Source organism: Cyprinodon variegatus, unplaced genomic scaffold (assembly GCF_000732505.1).
Source record: "Cyprinodon variegatus isolate N-32 unplaced genomic scaffold, C_variegatus-1.0 Scaffold613, whole genome shotgun sequence".
Taxonomy (NCBI): domain Eukaryota; kingdom Metazoa; phylum Chordata; class Actinopteri; order Cyprinodontiformes; family Cyprinodontidae; genus Cyprinodon; species Cyprinodon variegatus.
The window spans coordinates 175,652-196,330 of record NW_015151066.1 but is presented as its reverse complement, the minus strand read 5'-3'; the positions used below and the strand labels follow the sequence as shown (position 1 = coordinate 196,330).

Here is a 20,679-nt window from a genome sequence, read left to right as displayed (position 1 = left end):
GAAAAAAAGAGCATGCCACTGAAGGTCTTTAACCCTGCTCCCTTCATCGTAAGGTTTCTGTCCCACTGCCGCTCAGCTGTGGGACTTCACAAAGTAAAGTAGTGTTTCTGTGGCACCTGTGCAGCTATTTAAGGTGGGCGTCTTGGTGCCTGCTTCCTAACAGCAAGTCCAATGTGCGGTTAAGGCCCATTGCTTTGCCCTGTGTGGAAGCTGTCTTCTTAAAGCCCTGAGTTTGCCATTTTATTAGTGTTTCTGTTCCGCTTTTACATTTGTAAGCCAAATAGGCATTAGATCTGCATAGGGGAACCCATCTTCACAATACTGAACTGATACTGCTTCATACATCCTGTTTTTCAATGTCTTTTTGTATGTTTTTTTTTTTTTTTTGTGTTAGCATTACAGGGTTCCTACAGATTATTTGAAAATCCCAGAATCTTTTAGAATCAAATTGGCTCAGCAGTTTAAAACCTACTTTGGACATTCAAGATCAAAAATATTGACATAAGGCACTGTAAAAAAAAAAAAAAAAGATTATGGGCTTCCATTACATATTTCTTCTGTTTTGGCATTTCTATTGAGATCTTCATGCATTTTTCATCATTACTGAAGGATATTCAGATTAAATAAACAAATACATAAAAAGTAGTTTTAAATTACTATGATTGTCAATAAAAAAGTGGTTCTACCTGAAAAAGTAATTACCCCTAAATCTAATAAATGGGGCTCTACCGTTGGTAACAACTGGAGTGGGATAATTTCACATAGGGCCAGGTTGGTTTTGTTTTCTTCGACAAATAAAATAATTTGAAAACATTATGCTTTTACAGTGGTTATGGTCAGTATTTTTTTAATCTCAAAATGGACAAAAACAGCAGAAATATTTAAAGGAGAAACCATATTTATATCTTACCTTTTTGTTCCACACATAAAGCCAGATTGTTTAAGAACAACAAGTCTACTTTAAAGTCCTCAATGTTGAGCTCTAGATAAATGTTATCTGTGGCTTTACAGTCATTGACTATAACCACAAATAAACTAGATGAAACCGTAGGTTGTGATTATTACAAATCTAGAATTACTAAAACAAAGCAAAAAGTAAACATGCATATTCATCTTTGATAATAAAAAAAATTATAATAGCTGGAAACACAAATGTTTTAATACAGTTTTATTTAATTTCTTTTACTGACCCACACAAGGAAACAAATTCCTGTTACAAACTTTTACAAACTTCACAGACCATGTAGGAACCCTGACATTATGTACAAAGGATATACAACTGTTTATGAAGTGGTTTGTTGTATCATTTTTTTTTTTTTGCGCTCCTTTTTCCTGAGGCAAGCCTCCTCTTTAGAGTTGCTGAGTAACGTTTTAACACAATAACACTGTGTTGGATGAAAACATTTGTTGTGGCGTCCTGGACTTTGCACTGCACAGCCCTGGGAGCACAGTCTGTGAGGGGCAGGACCATGCAGGCTGCAGGGAGGGTCTCCTTCCCACCTGTCTGTGGATTCAGCCTGCACAGACAGCTGGACTGACCAATCCAAACAGGACACAGTGTCAAATCCTCCAGATGAGCTGTGGACTCCCTCTCTGGCCAGAAGCTTTGAATGTATTTGTGTACTCGAGCAGACAAAGTACTTCGTTGTGCTCCTGTCTGGCCAGACCCGTCTGCCCTCAACTCCAGGAACACTGCAGTTCTTTTTTTATTATTATTTTTACCTGTGTGCTGTACAGACTATTGATGCAAAAATCAGACCACTTATTTTTTCTCTTTATCGTTAAGTATTGTAATATATTTAATACAAAATAAAACTTTCATTCAAACACAAGTTTGTTAAGTCGGGATCAATCAAACATGACTAATCCTCAATTACAGTTGTTTTCAATGCAAAGTTATCCGTCATACACTTAGTATCAAAGCAGCTTTAAAGTTTACACATCAATATGATATTAATGTTTGTGAATCTTGTATGAATATTGCATCGCTTTGCAGCAGAAAGAAGAAACAGGCCTGCATTCTGGACATGTAGGCAATATTCCCTCCATTGAAGCTGTTGCTGGACGGTTTGCTCCAGACATCTCTCACTGCGTCCTGCCGACTCCCTTTAAAAGAGGGAGATTTTTGTCCACGTTTCTCACAAACGCTTCCTGGTATTGGTGCCTCAATGCTTCCAGCTTCTCCTGATGCTCGGTGCTGGTTTCCCTGGTGGCGCACTCATCCAGCGAGAGTCGGATGCAGCTCTTCAGATGGTCGACGCCAAACCCGGTGAGGGCAGAAACGGGGATCACGTGTCTGAATGTTATGAAGTGATTGGGGATCATGTCATCTGGGAGCAAATTAGTGAACTCTGGATGGTAGAAAATAAGAACACAGGCTAGGTTTGATAAACATTTTTTTCAAACATGATTTTTAATGTGAGCTATTTCATATGCAGGCAAAATTACACAAACCTAAACTTTTTTAAATTAACTTTTATCCAGATTTTTTTAACAACAACAATAAATAAGGCATCTTTTCCATTTCTTAGATGTGTTTTTCTCCTCTTCTGAACAGTTTAACATAAAGGTATAGTGGAGGATGTTCTTTTTCTGGGTGGATCATCAAAACAAGTTGTCCTCCTAATTGTCAATCATACTGATGAGATATTTATGTAAGGCTGTCCTAAGTGCTGGTCGCCATTTTCATTTACTGGTGGTGAGTCTGACATAGTGGAAAAATTGCAATTCTTCTTTTGGAAAGTAAGCTTGTATGAGAGATGCAAACAGCTTTTTTATACAGAGCGTGCACGAGGAGAAATGGGCTTGTGAACACTCTTGCACACGTTTAATAGGCAGGTACAAGGTTGTGCATGTGCATATCTTTTTGGAAGTGGAGAGGGCAGTTCTTTTCAAATATTCGTGAAAATCCTTCACAATACCTTTAAATTTTTTTTAATTTTTTATGTCAGTCTTATCTGTTCCTGTAAGCTTTCTTTTGTTTTTTCCTCGTCACACCTGAATTTCCTCACTGTGAGACAATAAAGGCATATCATTTCAACTCAACTCAAGCAAATCCATAAATATATTCTAATCAAACTGATTCATAAACACTGGGTATAAAAAATACTGTATTTAATGCTGCCATAATCACAAAACAGATGTTTTGTACACTCTATACACTCTCAATAAATCACTATCTGTACCTGCCACCAGATGTCACTACACACTAACATCAGCTAAATCAAATACATTCAGTCAAATTAGTTAAAAATCCAGAGACTTAAAGATAACCATTTTGAACTATTTAGATTAACATCCAAAGTAAATATCTTGCAAACAGAGGTCACTGTTGAACTTACCCTCTGGGTTTTGCAGCTGCTCTTTCAGTTCTTCTAGTTTGTCCTCAGCATCAGGCAGGTCCATCTTATTAACTGCTAATAATGCAGGCTTTGACACAAGCTCCTCCTTGTACAGCTCCAGCTCCTTCAATGAGAATTGATAAGATAAAAAGAAATTACGTCAGACATATATTTTCCAGTTTTCATTATCTTTTTAAAAGCCTTTGTGAAACTATAAATACGAATTTAACAGTAAATTTATGGCAGGTATTTTTATAAAGGTCAGAGTTTCGGAACCTGCAGGATGGATGGATGGATTTACAACATTTACATAATGAGAATAAAGTGAGCAAACATTTATTTTATATTTTTATATTAGGAAAAACTTGATTTTCTATTAAGCGATATAAGAGATCATATTTAACCTGATACCAGGTGAGATTTGGAGAAAAAAAACCCAAAAACAATGCAAACATTTTGCAGCATTAGACTTACCTTAGTAAGGAGCTGCACAGCTTCGAAAGCAGATCTGAACGGTGTTTTACTAGCCAGCTGGAAACCACTTACATCCACCTGCAAGAAAAGTAAGCAACCTAAACCCAAGCTGTCTTTCGCTAGTTAAACCAGCAACACTGACACATCAGCCTTGAAAGTTATTTTGGTTTCTACAAACCACAAACAGCAGCTGTTTGGTCCGTTCTACGTGCTTCAGAAACTTGTGGCCCATGCCTCTGTTCATGTGAGCCCCTTCGATCAGTCCCGGCAGATCTGCAAGTGAGATCTGCCAAAATAAAAGCAACAGTGAAGGAAACAAAAGAAAAAAATAATGTATGCTGTGAAGATTCTCAGTCATCCAGGTCTTAGTCATTCCAAAAAAATTAAAACATTCAAAACAAAGTCTAAGCCAAAACTTAGCATTGTTGGGCTCATTTAAGCCTGGATCTTAATGCTAATTCTGACATTTTTAATTGAAAAAGCTTCCTGGATGTAAAACAAAACATCTTATAACTTGGGAAAAAAAGTCCAATAGATTGTTTATTAACTTTTTTGGAAGGAAAAAATAACATAATCTAGGCACTAGTAAGAATTCACATACTTGCTTGTAATCTTGGTACATCAGCTTGCCTATCTCAGGCCGTAAAGTTGTGACTGAAAGATAAGCACAAAGACTTTAGAAACAAAAAGAATGACGGATTTGCTGAGCTTTGAAGTGTATGTTCTTACAAGCATAGCTGGCAATCTCAGGTGAGGCGTTGGATAAGGCTGTGAGGAGGGATGACTTTCCTGCATTTGGAAACCTGAAGCCAATTTTAAGATAATCAGGACCTATGCAGCATTAACATTTCAGCAAAGACACGGTAAATTGTGAATCAAGACTTTTGCTACTTTTTATCATGCTATGACTGCAAATTTTAAAAAGGATTTTGTGTGATAGACCAAACAAAAATCTAAATGTAACTTTAAAGGGAACGCTTTCCTGGTTAAAGCTAAGCCCTTTTTGCAACATTAAGGTTTTTAGCAATGGATAACTAAAGCATTGCCCTTTATATAGCTCAGTATTTCTTCAACATACAGAATTGTCCTAAGTCTTAATCACACCATCACACGATTTAAATGTGTTTAAATTTGTTCTCATAATTCAAAACATTCAAAACTTGCTAATGTGAGATCTGCTCTCACCCTACAAGGCCCAGATCGGCAATGAGTTTGAGGTCCAGCCTAATGTGTTTGGCCTGGCCTTTCTTGGGCTCAAAGCCAGTGTAAGGAGTGCCTCCAGATCCTCCTTTCGCCACCAGCACCCGGTCCCCCTCAGCATTCAGTTCCCCTTGCGGAAGAATTGATGAGAAAAATATGGTTTTGCCAAAGAAACACAAATATTTAAATTAAAACTAAATTTCTGACATATGATAGATTTCTCCCATACCAATAGATCTGCCATTATCAGTGGTGACGGTGATACCAACAGGTGCCAGGATTTCTTCATCCTTCCCTCTCTCTCCCTTTAGCGCTCGGACACTGGTGTAAAAATGAAATAAAAACACTGCTGACCAACAAACTCATTAAGCGATGATTGATAAGTGGAATGGTTATATTTCTGTGAGCAGTAAGAATAAAGATTTCGATTTTGGTTGCAGAAGCAGACCTGCTGTTGCCTCCTGGTCCGCCTAGGAAGCGTTTGAGCGGGTATTTATCCTTGATCTTCTTTAAAGTCATGTTTTTGGTTGCCACCACCCAAACGTCTCCCCCGTTTCCTCCATGTCCTCCCAGACGGGGCAGAGCCATCCCGCCGGTGCCTCCGCGTACATACAAACGGAGGTTGTCCATGAAGTTTCCATACTGTATGGAATCATTAAAACAGGAGAATTTTCATTATAAGTGCTTTTTGTGTAGGAAACCTATTATCATGCATGGGAGGGGAAAGGGCCCCTCCAACTATAAACTTATGGTGCAAAACTTTTATTTTTATACAAAACAAATGCTTTTAGAGAAAAAAAACAAGTCTGATATTTAAGTTGCTAAAATATTCCCTCCCTGTCAGTGATCATACTCATATTCCGGGACTGCCCAACACTACAAACATTTTTGGAAAAGTGTCAAAAAAGAAGTGGAAAAAATCTTGGCAGTGGACCTTCCTCTGGACCGCTGTTATTTCTATTGGATGTGCTCCCTGACCATCTGCTTCCCACAGAACAATGTTATATATATATGACTTATTCGGTTGATGATTGCAAGACGAAATATTACCATTAATTGGATGAAAACTGAAAATCCTATGAGCTCTCAGTGGATACAGAAAGTAAAAAATATTTACATGATGGAATATATAACTGCCCAATTACACCTAAAAGTATCTGTATTTATGAGAATATGCACCCAAGTTATTGAGTATATTGCTTAGGACTCTTAAACACACACTATAGTCAAGTATAATTAATATTATTACTACTATTATCATTATTTTGACTTTTTCTGAGACTAAAATATACTTCGTTGGAGTACAGACCTGTTTTTTCATGTTCCTCTTTGTTATACTAATTGCCTGTTAATCTGTATTTAAGGCAATAAAGTAAAAATTAAAAAAAATCCCTCCCTATTTTCCTAAAATATGCCTTCTGCCCTGCAGGTAAATAAACGGTATCCAGACTGTCACATGATAAACACACCTCAAGCAGCAGGTTCAGCCTAACTTTGTATCCCTTTCACCTAGAGACAGTTTGCTTTCTGTCTCTCAACTGTGTTGTGCACTGCTTACTAACAAAGAGGTTCTGCCAGAGGTTGTGCATCTTTCCTAGATTTAAGCAGAATTATTACTTGTTCAATTGGCATCATTAAGAGGCTGATTCTAATTGGCTGTGCCCTGAGGTGACCAACCGGCACGTCAATCACTGCACCAGCAGATTGGGCTAGAGGTGAGCAGCCCTGAATAAAAAGAAGACCATACTGTAGAACCGCTTTAGAAAGGCCATAACATTTTAAGTTAAATAATATCTTCTATCTAAATAATTAATAATTTAAGAGGGGAGGTGGCCGAGTGGTTAGGGCATTGCGCTTGAGTTACAGAGGTTCTGCGTTCAAGTCCAACCTCCACGGACTGGCACTCTGGGCACTGCTCCCCGGGCGCCGCACAATGGCAGCCCGCTGCTCCCCAAGGGGATAGGTTAAATGCAGAAGGTTAATTTCGTTGCTCTGTACTTGTGACAGTGTAATGACAATAGAGCTGGAAAAAAAATTATTAAATACATATTTATACTTTGTGTTGACGTGCTAAAAATATCATAAATCTATTTTATGTGTCATAATTACAAATCGAAATCCTTCTTGCTATAAAAGAGTCAGTCATAGTGATTTGGATATGTAAGGTTTTCTGCAGCTGACTTTTATTATTTACTTTTGCGCCTCAGTAAAGGAAGCCTAAAAAAAATGTATTTGAATAAAAACGTACGTTTTTAAGCATAATGTTGACACATTTACCTAAAGTTTTTATCAGTCGCTCCCCATGCACTGATTGATCCAAAGATTTAAGGTTCCTACCACAAATCGAACAATTCGTTCCCCAATGTCATTTGAAGACAACTTATAAAAATAATTGAATAAAAACATGGACTGCTTTTAATCTTTGTTATGTATATATTTAGTATGTCCTTGTACAGATAGGTGTGTGATATACACACTCCCAAGCACTACCTAGACAAGACATAAAAATACATCAGCAACTGTTTAACTTTCCTTCAAATTCACAATTGATGTGCATAATTAACCACAGTGTTTTTGTTGTCAAGTCATTGTTAATATATGCAAAATGTAAATGTTTTGAATATTCCACTTGAGATTATTACCACCATCTGTATTAGAGGGAAATAAATGATTGGGTAAGGGTGGCCATGGCCACCTCTGGCCCCCCATCTAGCTCCGCGCCTGTTGTTCAGCTCTATGAAACCTTAGAAGTTACAGCGAGAAGAAAAATGTGGAACAAGCTCAACAGCTTTGACTTCTTTTGCCCTAAAAGAATTGCAAATCGCAATAAATAAGTACTACACAAAAACGTTGGCATGATTTAATTATGGGATACTTGGTGATGTTGAAGGTATTATACAGCCCCGATGGTAGTGAAGAAAGTAAAAATGTGTAACAACACAATAAATTGTCTGGAGAAAAGCATTTCATCTAAGTAAATATCAGTCCCAGAATCAATTAGCAAATAAACGTATGACTGTAGGATTTTAACATTGCCCTAACATCAAACTGTTAGCTCTGTCTGCTAATGTCATTTAGTTTACAACCGCAACGATAAATCATTCAGCATAACACCCGGGACCAAGTGTTTATTACCTTCCGAAAACAACTTCTACTGATGTAGACCATTCTCAGATACGTTTAGGCTCGCTTTTTGTAGTTCATTTCCATCGCTAGCTATTAACAAACATGTGTTTTCAGGTCGTCTGAAAAACAACCGGAAGTGATAAATCCTCTCAGCTGATTGGATGATGAGATGAGGAGGCGGAGCTTCATTGATGTCCCGCCTCTATTGTTCCTCTGTTGCGTCTGAAAACATGACTGTGTTTTTTAGATTAGGTGTAGAAAGCATTTTATCATAAAACATCGGAGACGCACCTTTACCAGCCTTTGTATATTTATGTGTTTTACCTGGATGAAGAAGTAGCGCTGAAAAGGATCATCTTGCTGGAACCATATTTATAATAAACATTTAATTAAAACAATTATAGTAGCATAGGAAAAACATAAAATTAGTCTGAGGTAACTTTTTCGTCTTAGTCTAAGATTAAACCAATGTATGATAGACATACATCATTTTCTAACAATTGCTCCAACAGTGGATCTTTTTTCACCAAGCTGCTTGGCAATTTCCCCGTAGCCCTTTCCAGCTTTGAGGAGGTGTACAATCTTGTCTCTAGTGTTGATCTTGACCATGTTAGTAGGTGGATTCTTACTGACTGCATGGGGTGGACAGGTGTCCTTATGCAGCTAACGACCTCAAACAGGTGCATCTAATTTAGGATAATAAGGTTGACATTTTGAGGGCAGACTAACAGGTCTTTGAGGGTAAATGGTTAGAGCTGGTTGATAGGTGTTCAAATACTTATTTTCAGTTGTATCATACAAATAAATCAATTCTGGATAGTTTTTTTTTAGATTATGTCTCTCACATGGACTTTTACCTAGGATGACAATTTCTGACCAATCCATGATTTTTTAGGTAGGATATTAGCAAAATAGCAGGGTGTTCAGATACTTATTTTCCTCTCTGTATAATAAACTAATGCATATGCATCACTTGATGTTTATTTCACAGGTTTGAGTTAAAAGAAGAAGCAAATATCAATTTTTTTAATAATAAAATTCCATCAATCTTAAAATTTGGGTAAACATTTTTATGAGTGCATGAATGAATTCATGCTCCATAAGATTCCTTTAGCATCTTAAAGTGTTATCTTTAGAAAAAACCAATGAACTACATTTATTATTCCCTGACTGGTATATTTATGAAATAACCACCTCTGTGAGTGGAATCTGTTTACCAATTACAAAATATCTGATGATAATTGATTGCACTGTATTTTCATAAACCTGGATGAAGAGAAATGAAAGGCACACTTTTTAGATTTTTATTTGAACTAAAAAAAATTAAATTAATTTCTTTGTATCTCATAATATCACAACACAATAGTGGCTGCAACGTGACACAATGTGAAAAAGGTGATGTGTAAAGTGTAACTCAAATATTTATATATATATTTCAGTACACATTTGAGTGTGTTGTTGGTAAAAGCGGCTGCTTGGTGAGCGGCGCTGTGAAGATGCTGCGATGCTCTGATCTGGTCGCGTGAACGCGCTCACGCCGCGCGCGCCGAGATGCGCATGTGGTTGTGGAGAAGCAGACGCATCACCCGGTTTGTCTCTTTCACACTCCGCTGCTCGAAGATCCAACCCTCAGTTTAAACTTCCAGGCTGATCAGACCTGCGCACTCTGGGTCTGGTCGGATTTGACCGTGCAGAGGTGAGAGTTTGTATGTGTGCGCGTTTGATGTCGGGGGAGAGGTTTGGCTCATCAGCTCATTCAAGAGACCCCAGACAGTAATAGATCCTCCCACCGGTCTGTGTCTATTTATACGGTTGAACGGGACTACCGTGGGTCGTGATAACTGGACGCGACTGAGCGTGGACGCAATTAAAACAAATCTGAACACGGTAAGAGGCGAATGGATGGAAGCTTGACCTAAATTATGCAATGATGAAAACGAGCGTCTGCGGTACGTGCTCCTTATTAATGGACCTGAAGCTGCACTGAGTCTGAAGGAGCAGGAGGATGTTGGAGCCTGTTACAGTGAGGATGCTGCATGCTGCATCACTTCATCCGGTCTGGTCTTTGAGCAACATCCCAGATTTGATTTAGTTTGATTTTGCAAGCAACCGATATGATTAGATAAGGCATGTATCGATGTATGAAATCAGAACTATATTCACTGCAAAAACAATCTAGAAATAAGTAAAACATTCTTAAATTAAATACATTTACACTCAATTTGAGTTAAAGCTAACTCAAATTGAGCTAAATAAGAGGATTTTTACTCTAAAAATACAATAATTAGATAATATGCACTTGAAATAAGACAATACAATTGTTTTTTTTTTCTTATTTTCAATGTAAATTGTCTTGTTCCATTGGCAAACTGTGTCACTCACCTCCTCAACGTAAGACGAAAATCCCTTATTTTAAGAAAAAAAGACTTATTTAGATTTCAACTTTTTGCAGTGTTGTAACTGTATTTCTGAGTCTAAATGCTTGAGTAATGCTTTGTTCCTTATCTGAAAAGACCTTTAACTTATTTTCAACATAACTTGTCAGTATAGAGCTTTCTTCAAGAAAAGTGCTGCAAAAGGATAGAGAATAAACATCAGAATAAAAAGCAGGAATGCTCCAGAAATTGAATCTAAAATCCATGTTTTTTTTCCATCTTACTATAATGGTCTTCATCAGAAGTTTGACTTTTTTTTGTCCCATTTACTTCATTCCGTTTAACTTTTTATTTATTCCTATTGTAATTTTACCCCGAACACACACAGACATTATGCTCCTTACCATATGTCGATATGCTGCCTACAAGTATCCTTTTGTGATGTAACATCTGAAAACACATGCACATGATGCTTTGGAAAGTAGTTGTTGCATCATTTCCTGTCTCTTTAGAGTAAAGGTATTTCATGTATGACCTGCAAATGCGAGAAAGCAGATAGACAGACTGCACAAACTGTTTAAAAAAAACAGCCATAAACTGTTTGGCTGAACAGTTTTATTCCATTTGCAAATGGGATTGTTGAATGAATGTGTTATCTAAAGAGATTGCAAGTAAACCCTGATTAGCCTCTTATTTCCAGGTTTGCAATGGTCTGTCCCTCATTTTGTTCTTATTTTGATTTTTCACACACATATTTTTTAGATCGCCATATTATGAGAGAATAAAAATCATGTTTTAATTTTTGGTTTTATCTATTAAGAGAATATGCTCCTAAACTGACCTGTTAGGTGTCTATTAAACTAATAACCCTTTGTGATAGCTGACAGTGGCTCCTCTACATTGCTGTGGAGGAAATTATGTGACCCCCTCTTCTATGTAGATCTGTTTTAATGCAGTTGGTTTCTTTTTTTCAGTTTTCTTCAGCACAAATAGCCTATTTGAGTTCACAGCTCAGCATCTGAACTGGATTTAAGCGCAGACTTTGACTAGACCATTCCAAAACCTTCAGGTAGTTTTGTTTCCCCCCCCTAGCTATTAAGACAAGTACCCAATAGTGTGCTTCATGCCCTGGTGGATAAACCCAGGTTAAGTTTATGATCCTAAACTGATTGCCTGGCTGTTTTGACTACAGATATCTCCCATAACTGGTATTTTAGTCCTGCTTCTCAAATTATGAACCTTGAACCTCAACTTGTTGTACTCTGTTTTTGATCCTGCAGGTCTGGCTGTAATTAGGTTTTGTTGTAATCAAAGGTAATCCGTCATTTTTAGAAGACAGTGGTCTCTGAGGGAAATTACTCTTTCACATCCAATTGGTTTGAATTTTTTATTTATTATTTTTACCTTAAAAAACATCCCTTGAAAGTTGTGTTTTTTATTAATTTTTATTATATTTGCTGATTTTTGTCTGATATTATTTGTTTAATGAAAAATGAGAAGGTCCAAAGTCCAGCCTGCTGTTAAGCCGCATAGTCCAAGATAGAAAAAACACAACAACTAAGTATAACCAGAGAAAGTCCCAACAGGAGAATGAAAGTGATTATATAGCCATTATAACAGCTTTCAACTGAAACTAGGATATATCTCTACTTCCCTGCCAGCTGGAGGCCAAACAGGTCAGGGAATGTATGGAATCCTACTGTCTTGTCCTAAATGTGTAAACAAGCCAATGCATATAGCCAGTTGGCTGTACACAGAGGTCAGACAGGAGGAGGGGGTACTGTGTGCATGTATATGTGGGTTTTCAGGCTGTAACTCATTACAGGTAGTGCTTTGGTTGGCATAAATGTGAGGCAAGTGGGCGATGTTTGCCTGCAGTGGTGGGAGCATTTTTGGCCAGATTATGTTTGAGTGGTTCAGTCTGTCAGCATGCCAGGACCACATTCTCACCCAGCAAAGACATAAACAGCCAGAGTGGGATTAGGACCCAGTTGGATAAGTGATCAGAGGGGATTTGTTTCCCGACGGGCACACAATGGCATTGTCCCGAAACGCACAAAATCACACCACGCATGCTCACAACTGACCCAGGCCCATGTTATCTCATGAGAACTCCCTTTTGTTTTGGGCGCAGTGGTGGGGTTAATACAGGCTAGCCTCGCCACGGGCCATGAGTGAAAAGACAGGGGGTGTGTATGGACTTCAATGAACAGCGCTGGAAAAAAAATCAGGGGGCACGTTGTGTTTTGGCGGGGTATTTCCACGTGGCTGAAGGCCCAGACAGACAGGGTGGGTCAATGATGTGTATGGAAACACAATGCCACAGAAAAAGTTTTTTTTTTCTCCCTCTCTGTGTATGTTTCTGAGTCAGCTGGTGATGGTAGACAGAGACAGGATCTAAGATAAAAACAACATCAATAGACAAAGACAGCAAACCAGTTCAAACCTGTTGAAATAATCTCACCCAGAAGAGAGACAAAGCATGAATGAAACGTTTAGTTGAATGTTTGATAGGTCAGTCCAGAAATATCTGGAACCTTTCCCATATCTCTAGTGTTTTCCCCTCAGTGCCGGCTCTGGCCCAGGCTGCAGTCATGCCTCTTCTGGAAGAGACCACTCTGCCTCAAGAACACCCACCTACCCTTCCTGTGGTAATTATAGGTGAATTAAATGATTACATTCATCAGGCCAACCTTGTTCTTTCCATATTGGTATTAGTTGTATCTGAGTTTCCAATTATTTGTTTACAGGAAATGGCCCATCGGGTATTTGCCTGTCCTACCTGTTAAGTGGATACAAGCCCTATTTTGATACTGCGACGGTTCACCCTAACCCCATTCTGTACAGGAAACTGCAGGAGGCCAAGCACATCCCCATCACTGAACAGGCAGAAAAAGTTCCATCTTCACACAAGAGCTCTTAATACATGGATCTCAGGTGTGTCAACAGACTCTTGTTTTTTTTCCCAGGCTATGGAATATTTGAGCGAAGGTCTTGAGGGGAGGTCAAGGAATCCCGTTGCTGTGCTATTTGATACACTACTACACCCCAATGCTGACTTTGGCTATGATTTCCCACCAGTCCTCAAATGGAGGAAAGACAAGCATCAACAAATCCCACACCTGGTTCTGGGAAAGGGAACACCTGGGGGTGCCTGGCATGTAAGTTCATTCTACAGAATCCGCGTAATTATCTGGGGTTTTGTCCTAACAGATTATTTCACATTGATCACATTGTTGGTTGCCTCTTCTTAGGCAATGGAAGGCTCAATGTTAACTGTTAGCCTTGGCATTTGGATGGAGCTTCCCGGAGTCAACTATAGAGACCTGACCAATGGTTTGCGAAGGTAAAACGGTCTTAACATTACTGAGATGGCCCAAGCTTTAGCTTTATTCTGTGCCCATGTTCTGATTGTACACATCTCCTTCTTTAGAAATGTGACAAGTGACAGAGCCACCCCTGAGGAGATCTCATCTTATTACAAAGACTATGTGAAGCTAAAGGGTCTGCAAAAGAATTTTGTTGACAACACATACGTTACCTCTGTTCACAAACTTTGCCGTGGGCAAGAGCTGAAAGGGCTAGAGAATGGGCAAGAAGATCAGAAGACGGTTGATAGTGAGAACGGGCACTTTGAGGAGAACGACAAAGAGGGGGAAAACAATGGAGGAGGAGGAACTCTCTGGGAAGTCAGAGGTTATCGGCAGCTACAGAGTGACACTCATGTCCCATTCTCCCTGTTTGCTGAGAATGTTGTCCTGGCTACCGGTGCATCAGATTCTCCAGTCCGATTGGGTGTAGAGGGGGAAGATCTACCGTTTGTGTTCCACAGCATCTCAGACCTGGGCTTGGCTGTAAGCCAGGGAAAACTTGATGTAAACTCTGATCCAGTTTTAGTTGTAGGTGCAGGTTTAAGTGCAGCTGATGCAGTTCTGTGTGCATGTAACAGCAATATCAGAGTACTGCATGTTTTCCGGAAGAACACTGACAACCCAGATCTCATCTTTAAGCAGCTTCCCAAGACCCTGTACCCAGAATACCACAAAGTGTACAACATGATGTCTTCCCAGACCTGTCATAATGTGGTCTCCTCGTCCTCGTCTAACAGACCCCAGGCAGTTAGTGTTGCTTCTTCAGTATGCGCCAAGATGTGCCCTAAACCCCAGCTTTCTGCAGGGAGTATCACTGGAGGTTCTAGTGTCAACCTCTTCCCTGATTACACCAGTTTCCCCGAGCACTGTGTGGTCTCGTTTCAGTCTGACATGAAGTGTCTGCTACAAGGGGACAACTCTCTAAAGGCGTTCAAGATCTCAATGGCCCTGGTGTTGATTGGGACCAATCCAAATTTGTTCTTCCTGAAAGGTCAGGGCCAGTACCTGGGACAAGATCCAACAAATCCCATCTCCTGCAAGCAGAACCCTATCGACATAAACCCTTACACTTTTGAGTGCACCAAGGAGCCAGGGCTGTTTGCCATGGGCCCGTTAGTGGGAGACAACTTTGTTCGATTTCTGAAGGGGGGTGCTTTAGGCATTGCCTCCTGTCTGCTGAAAAGACTCAAAAAGAAAGAAAAGCTCTTCAGCAGTGAAGGGAACAGCTTCATTTGAAAAACAATGAAGTAAAACATGAGTCAAGTCTTAACGCACAATTTCCTGGAGAAACCCCCCCAGGTAAAACATGTTTTCTTTTAATCTACTTTAATCATTGATGCAGTGTTTTATTATTGAGGCTTATGGGTTTTATTTGTTCATGAAGCCAAAATAACAATGGATGTACAAACATTTGTCTGACTTCAAATAAAGTCTCTTTAGGTTCAGGATACCGCATGCCAATGGTATATAGCTGATCTGTCATCTCATAACAGTATGGAACCTAGTTTTATTCAGGGTTATTTGTCATTTCACGGTGTGTCTTCAGGCAGTTTACATATTTAAAACAAAGGAGTTTAGATAATATTTATCTTTACAGCCCATAACTGTAGACATGTCCTAGATGTTAACACTAATTTGATCCCATTTGCAAAGCATATCAAGTACCAGTCATGAGCGGGTTCTGCAACAGATGAATAACATCTGACCCTACACGCTAATGTCTGAAAGAGGTATTACAGTATCGGTTTAGTAAGCTTTTCTCTTTTTATTCCAGTAGATTTTCAGTTTAGAATATCATGTAGGTAATTAAAGCCAATTTAGTACAATTATTTTGAAATCACAACTTAAAATGCTTTCTTCTATGCAAATAAAGTGCATTTTAAAACTGTTTAACCAATTAACTTTATAGCATTTTATCTGACAACCTTTTTTGACTTCCATTCTGGTTTTGGTGCTCACAGCGGCTCTGTGATGTTGTTATTGCATCACGGCACAGCCCTCCACAGTGCTGACCATGGTTCATTACTATAGTGAACAGGGTCAGGCTAGTCTATTTATTACTAAATAACTTAGCAACAAAATACATTAGATCTTTTGGTAACGCTTCCCTTTACAGTACATCAATAACCATGTAATAACAAGCCAGTAACAGATCAAGTCACACTATATTACTAGGTAAGAAGAAAAACTTTATTTGGTAATTACCCCCAAATTAAGGTATATAATTTCAAAGTAATTACCTTCATGTAATTATTATAATTGTATGTTAATATGTAACAATTGGGACTTTTGGTGGGTAATTACCATTAGGGTACCACATAACAGTTTGTATTATAGGCCACCACCTACGAAAGGCTTACAAAGTAAAGTGTAGCTTATGATCAGGTAAATAATACATTATAAATCTGAACTCAAAAGACATATAAATATAAGTTTAGTTAAAAATATTCCGAGTCTGAGTTTAAAATTTGAAGCAACACACTTACTAAAATTCTCCATAAAGTGTTTCTTGTCACTTAGTAATATAGTGTAACTTTCTATGTTATTACCATGTCATTACATGGTTACTGATGTACTGTAAAGAAAGCGTTACAGGTTTTTTTTGTTGTGTTGTCCATTTTTAGCTTCTCCACAGCCTTATCCTTTCACTCCTCTGTTATTCGGTGTTCATGATGACGATTGTTCACAGATCTTTTGTTACTATACACCAGTAAGCACTTGATTTGGTTAAAATATTAGAGGAGCTGGGTTGAATTAGCCACAATCTACGTTTTAGGAACCTCTTAAAAATATATCTTTCTTTCATTTCACAATAAGCAATACTTTTTGTTGCTCTGTCACTGAAAATCCAAACAATATAAACAAAAATTTGTTTATAACATGATCAAATGTGAAAATTTTTTGAGTATGAATTCGTTTTCAGATCCCAGTTATGTCACTTACTGACCTAAATGTAGAAAATAAAGCCACCATAAGATTCCCTGCTAGTTTTCGAGTACAAAAATAAAAAGCCAAAAAGTTCATTCTGATGTTTAAATAATCTTATTGGCTGTGAGGTTTCAATTAACAGCGAATAGGTAGAGGGAAACATAAAACAGCCAGTGTTACAATCTACTACCTACAGATATCAGTCTCACCTTCTATTTTTATATTCCTATTTTACATTAAAACCATCCAGCATCTTAGGTTCTTTAACCTAACCAGTTCAGACCTCAGCCTCGGATTTTTTATACTTATAAAACTTGCATTATCATAACAGCCACATCTATTATTAGTGATCCTTCAATGCAATAGAAAATAGTTACCCAAGAATGTGAAAGAATGTACCACATTTTGATTTTCTTACATTTGTATATGTTAATGAATAAATTCTGCCTTCTGCTGTTTATCATTACGGCAGTACAAATTAGACGGCAGAAAAAAAGATTAGATGGCTGTTATATATCATTTCCTTTGATTTTTTTTTTTAATATTAGTTACATCTCAACCAGAATATTATTAAAACTTTATCTTTATAAAAAGTAATTTAAGAAGGTAAAACTCATGCCAGAGTGATGTCATTGGGGCAACAGTGGCGTCGGATGCAGGGCCGCTGTGGATACAATGTAGCTTGCCACCATCAGTGTGCTTGAATGGCTTGAAAAAACACTACATAAATATAGGGCATTTTTACCACTAAAGTCTTAATATCGAATAATGTAAGGAATACATCAAAGAAAAAAAAATAAACAGTGTCTCAGATGACCTGCATAATTAATAAAGGAAAAGTATTTTAATGCAAAAATGTTATCCATAGCAAGATTAGTCAGAGGGAAGATTCTAGCATTCAGCATGGATCATTGAAACGGGTACAGAAAGCGGCGACAAACACAACTTGGAAAGTATTGAAACCTTAACGTTAAAGGAACATCCATAAAATTTGAACGAGGCTGAAGTCAGAGCTTTCACAATCAGCAAGCAAGCTAGTGAAACAGAAAGCATCTATTCTGATCTTAAAAAAGAAGAGAGGAATGTAGTGCAGTGGTACAAAATTCCAATTTTCAAATTGGAAATCAAGGTCTCAGAGTTTGAAGTAAGAATCTAGAGGAACAGAAGTTATGTTTTCAGTCAGTGATGATCAGTGTTTTGATGTCATATGCAGGATATGGTGCAGCTTTATGAAGCATTTATTTAGAAGAATGAGTATGGCATCACTATGCTGATTCATAGAGAACCTATGGGGAGGTGTCAAAATGAAGATGAGGGACACAAGACAGAACAGTGCAGATAATCTGAAGGCTGATTTCAAAGCATTGTGAGCTTCTGTTACAACTCTGTAGGGCCACAAGCTTATCACTTCCAGGCCATGTAACAGAGAGAGAGCAGGTCATGAAAAAAGGATAAAGTAAAGTGAATACCCTGAACATCAATATATACACAATAAAAATGGCTTAATTTATTAGCGCTATGCAATTTACTCCCTTTCTGAGAACCTCTACCTTAAGTTTTCATCAAAATGATCAGATAGAATTGCTTGAAATATATTCCACTGTGTGGAATAAATCTTACGAGTTTCATTTTTGAGTTAAATTATGGCAAAATGTTAACTTTTTGATGATTTAACAAAGGAACTGAGATGTACAACTCCACTGTTCTTTTGTTTCCTTTTGATGTGACCCTTTAGTTCGATTGCAGGGTCAACTTCTGCTGCTAACTCAGTCATTTAAGTTGGTTAATGTAGTAGCAAATTACCATTTCTGTAGTTAATTTACTTTTTCCAACTACCGTAACAAAATATCTAAGTGGAACCAAAATCAGCTGCTTACAACAGACCTTGGCGGTTTTTAACCGTCATTTTCAGCTCAACCATATAACTAACTGCTTTCTTTCGCTTTGTTTTATTGCAATATAGAATACAAAATACATGTATATCGGCATGAGCCATTGCCTGGCAGTGACTGCTGATGAGAGTGAAATCATATAGGTGTTGGAAGAGTGATGCTGCAGGATGTTATTTGCACAGGGATAGAAGAATTCAAGATGAGACATACTGCTTTTTGAATTAATTCTTTTATTACCATTTTGCTTGAATGTGTGAGCTTGAAACATTAGCATAGATGTGTATGGACTTTGACATGAAATTCAAACTGTAAAAGCTTAAATAACATCCCATATATTTTTATTCTGAATCTAGAAATAAATGTTTAGAGCCAGTTGGTAACTCTCCTGGACAGCCTGTAGCTTTTCTGAGAAAGAAGAAGTTTTAATTGCTGTAACATTCATACCAAATACTGACTTAATTCAACAAAGAACCTTCTCTTAAAGTAAAAAGCATGTGCACGGAAAGGTCAACTGTTGTTTCTTTGGTAAGAAAACAACTCATTTGAACTGTTTAAAAAAATGGAAAAGTGCCTGAAGGGTTGAGATAGCTGAAAGAAAAAGAAAAAAGCAATGCTTGAATTCTCCCCTGCTTCCCGTCTCTCAAGAGGCATGGAAATAGAAATAAAGTGAATGAAAGGCAATGGTCTTCATGTATAATCTGTCATACAAGCGAAATATTTTTTTTAATGTTTTGTATTAATTATTTTTTATTATTCAAAAATAAAAAAAAGTTGAAAAATCCTCTGAATGTGTCTCCTTGTTACATTGCTGGCTGTCAGTGACTTTATTAGAAACGTGCCAGAACAAGCGGCAACAACTGCAAACAGCTAAAACACAAACTTGCATGTATTTGACATGTATGATGTTTTTTGCTGGATTTATTTTCAAATGATTTTCAAAAGCCAAAGGCTGGAGTGCAATGATGAGGGCACTTCATCTTCTCCTGGTTAGTTTGGTTGGGTTGTACCTAAACAAAAAAATAAAAAATAAATAAATAAACAACAGAAAGGAGCGTCTCAGACATCTGTCCATGTTAGGATGGGCTTTTAACATTCCTCATTTATCACTGCTTATTGAGCTCTAAGGCATTTTGAAACAATAAAAAACAGCCCAAACCAAGTGCTGTAAAACAACGATGATGTTTGAACAGCTCAAAGTAAACAAGCTTCCTATAAAACCTCGTCTGGGAAACTTGTTTGCTATTTTATAAACTATTTTCTCAGCAGCGGGGTCTGCTACCATGTTATGTATGACTGGCTGAGCATGACTCGGTGATCAAACACCTCAGCACTGACATGCAGGGGAAAAAAATCTCAGACAGTCTCTTTACTGCTTAGTCAAAGAAAACAAGGCAGCGCCGGCTTACATCACCGCTGTCGCCCTGACGACCACAGTGAATTCCTGATTGATTCAAGCTGAAGCTATCTTTCAGCTTTTTAAAAGCATCTATGTTTAAGTTAAGTAATTAAGCCAATACAGCAGTCTCCAGAATTACTGGCATCATGGCTAAAGATGTAAAAAGAAAAAAAAAAATTAAATATACAATACAATGCAAAAGCATAACTTCACAAACAACCTTTAATTGTAATAATTATCTCAGGAGGTAACAGAAATCATTTGGCTAATAGGAGCATGTTTAGTCTTTATTGGTAACATTTAACATCGGTCAGCCTATCTTCCCTTCAGCTCACTTCACATGTTTTCTATTTGATTAAGGTCTAAGGGGTGACATCACCATGGAAAAAAGGTTGACCGTTTCCAGTGAACACTTTTCCTGGTGATGTCGTCAACATGTTTTGGATCTTTGTAGAGCTCAAAAGATCCAAGAAAAGACTACTGTTCAGTTTTCTGGAAAAGGCTATCATCAATATGATGATAGCCTTTTCATATATATATATATATATATATATATATATATATATATATATATAT

At 37.7% G+C, this 20,679-nt stretch overlaps 4 protein-coding genes across 6 annotated transcripts in view; 1 reads left to right on the top strand and 3 right to left on the bottom strand.

The window, feature by feature from the left end:
- Window positions 1-1,306: 1,306 nt before the first annotated feature.
- Window positions 1,307-5,191, bottom strand: LOC107096301 (GTP-binding protein 10-like; the record flags this gene model as incomplete). The annotated part of the gene is made up of 7 exons (XM_015392899.1): window positions 1,307-2,351; window positions 3,342-3,465; window positions 3,816-3,893; window positions 3,994-4,101; window positions 4,417-4,469; window positions 4,545-4,618; window positions 5,001-5,191. Coding segments are annotated over 7 exons (894 nt in total), but the record flags the coding sequence as incomplete, so codon positions are not given.
- Window positions 5,080-8,305, bottom strand: gtpbp10 (GTP-binding protein 10 (putative)). Its single transcript, XM_015392897.1, has 3 exons — window positions 8,151-8,305; window positions 5,464-5,657; window positions 5,080-5,336 (listed from the first exon to the last, which is right to left on the bottom strand). The coding sequence occupies exons 1-3, from the start codon at window positions 8,181-8,183 to the stop codon at window positions 5,210-5,212; spliced, it is 354 nt and encodes a 117-aa protein (XP_015248383.1). The 5' UTR covers window positions 8,184-8,305; the 3' UTR covers window positions 5,080-5,209.
- Window positions 8,306-9,699: 1,394 nt separating this feature from the next.
- osgin2 (oxidative stress induced growth inhibitor family member 2) lies at window positions 9,700-17,606 on the top strand. Of its 3 annotated transcripts, none has more exons than XM_015392913.1 (6): window positions 9,700-9,837; window positions 13,085-13,177; window positions 13,267-13,403; window positions 13,486-13,677; window positions 13,771-13,862; window positions 13,950-17,606. In XM_015392913.1, exons 2-6 carry the CDS (start codon window positions 13,111-13,113, stop codon window positions 15,121-15,123), a joined length of 1,662 nt encoding a protein of 553 aa, XP_015248399.1. In that variant the 5' UTR covers window positions 9,700-9,837; window positions 13,085-13,110; the 3' UTR covers window positions 15,124-17,606. The 3 variants fall into 3 exon arrangements, with proteins under 3 accessions (XP_015248399.1, XP_015248402.1, XP_015248401.1); XM_015392916.1 differs by having other exon boundaries at window positions 9,720-10,028; window positions 13,085-13,167; XM_015392915.1 differs by having other exon boundaries at window positions 9,720-10,028.
- A 2,027-nt stretch (window positions 17,607-19,633) lies between these two features.
- nbn (nibrin) overlaps window positions 19,634-20,679 on the bottom strand; it is a 16,012-nt gene continuing 14,966 nt past the window's right edge. Inside the window, exon 17 of the mRNA XM_015392917.1 lies at window positions 19,634-19,714. Coding sequence (XP_015248403.1) covers window positions 19,681-19,714 — 34 coding nt within the window. The 3' untranslated portion in view covers window positions 19,634-19,680. The remainder of the gene's footprint in view (window positions 19,715-20,679) is intronic.

Excerpts from the sequence above, each read along its gene's own strand:
- gtpbp10 (XM_015392897.1), bottom strand. The coding sequence starts at position 8,183 with ATGGTCTACATCAGTAGAAGTTGTTTTCGGAAG. Across the intron at positions 5,658-8,150 it reads GTAGAAGTTGTTTTCGGAAG|TATGGAAACTTCATGGACAA; the intron begins GTAATAAACACT and ends GATTCCATACAG. Across the intron at positions 5,337-5,463 it reads GGACCAGGAGGCAACAGCAG|TGTCCGAGCGCTAAAGGGAG; the intron begins GTCTGCTTCTGC and ends TTTTTACACCAG.
- osgin2 (XM_015392913.1), top strand. The coding sequence starts at position 13,111 with ATGCCTCTTCTGGAAGAGACCACTCTGCCTCAAGAACACCCACCTACC. Across the intron at positions 13,178-13,266 it reads CCTTCCTGTGGTAATTATAG|GAAATGGCCCATCGGGTATT; the intron begins GTGAATTAAATG and ends ATTTGTTTACAG. Across the intron at positions 13,678-13,770 it reads CACCTGGGGGTGCCTGGCAT|GCAATGGAAGGCTCAATGTT; the intron begins GTAAGTTCATTC and ends GCCTCTTCTTAG.